Raw genomic sequence first — 733 nt, 5'->3', positions numbered from 1 at the left:
GTTGCCCTCGGCGGCGATCGCCTTTGCGATGAGCGTCTTGCCGGTGCCGGGCGGGCCGAAGAGCAGTAGCCCGCGAGGCGGCCTCCGCTGACCGGTGAAGATGTCCGGGCGGAGGAGCGGCCAGACCGTGATCTCGCGCACCGACTGCTTCGCGTAACTTAGCCCGGCGATCTCCTCCCAGGTCACGCCGGGCGAGGCGTCCACCACTTCGTTGAGGATCACCTCGGCGAGCCGCGCCTTGGAGAAGAAGGGGGTGAGGGGGGAGGGGGGGGGGAGAGGGGCGGGGGGTGGTGGGGAGGGGGGGGGAGAGGTGAGTCGCGCCTCGACGCCGCGCATGGCCGGGTGCTCCATCAAGGCAACCACCTCGGGCGAGACTTCGCCCTCGCCGCCGCCGCCGCCGCCGCCGCCGCCGCCGCCGCCGCTGATGCCTCCACCGCCTCCACCGCCTCCACCGCCTCCACCGCCTCCACCGCCTCCACCCCCACCGCCGTTCCCGCCGCCTCCTCCAACGCCCCGCGGGCGGGCGAACGGCCGCCGCAGCCCCGCGGCCCGCGCCCCCCCCGAGGTGCCGCCACCGCCCGAGGTGCCGCCACCGCCGTCGGGAGGACCATTCAGGGCGGCGTGCAGCCCCGGGGGCCCGCCGCCCCCCCGGCCGCCACCGCTGTAGTGGCCACCGCCGCCTCCGCCCCCTCCGCCGCCTCCGCCACCTCCGCCACCTCCGCCGCCCCCTCCG

The 733-nt window shown here is 77.6% G+C and overlaps 2 protein-coding genes across 2 annotated transcripts in view; both read right to left on the bottom strand.

Moving 5' to 3' along the window:
* The window catches only part of EMIHUDRAFT_241587 (hypothetical protein), a gene marked incomplete at both ends in the record, with an annotated part of 1,355 nt that extends 1,019 nt beyond the window's left edge, over positions 1 to 336 (bottom strand). The window contains 2 exons of the mRNA XM_005773552.1: positions 142 to 222; positions 328 to 336. Of these exons, the coding sequence (XP_005773609.1) occupies positions 142 to 222; positions 328 to 336 (90 nt within the window). The remainder of the gene's footprint in view (positions 1 to 141; positions 223 to 327) is intronic.
* Positions 337 to 525: 189 nt separating this feature from the next.
* Positions 526 to 733, bottom strand: part of EMIHUDRAFT_458458 (hypothetical protein) — a gene marked incomplete at its 5' end in the record, with an annotated part of 1,488 nt that continues 1,280 nt past the window's right edge. The window contains one exon of the mRNA XM_005773551.1: positions 526 to 733.

Source organism: Emiliania huxleyi (assembly GCF_000372725.1).
Source record: "Emiliania huxleyi CCMP1516 unplaced genomic scaffold EMIHUscaffold_335, whole genome shotgun sequence".
NCBI classification, from domain to species: domain Eukaryota; phylum Haptophyta; order Isochrysidales; family Noelaerhabdaceae; genus Emiliania; species Emiliania huxleyi.
Note: the sequence above shows the minus strand (reverse complement) of the source record. Positions and strands in the feature narration are given on the sequence as shown.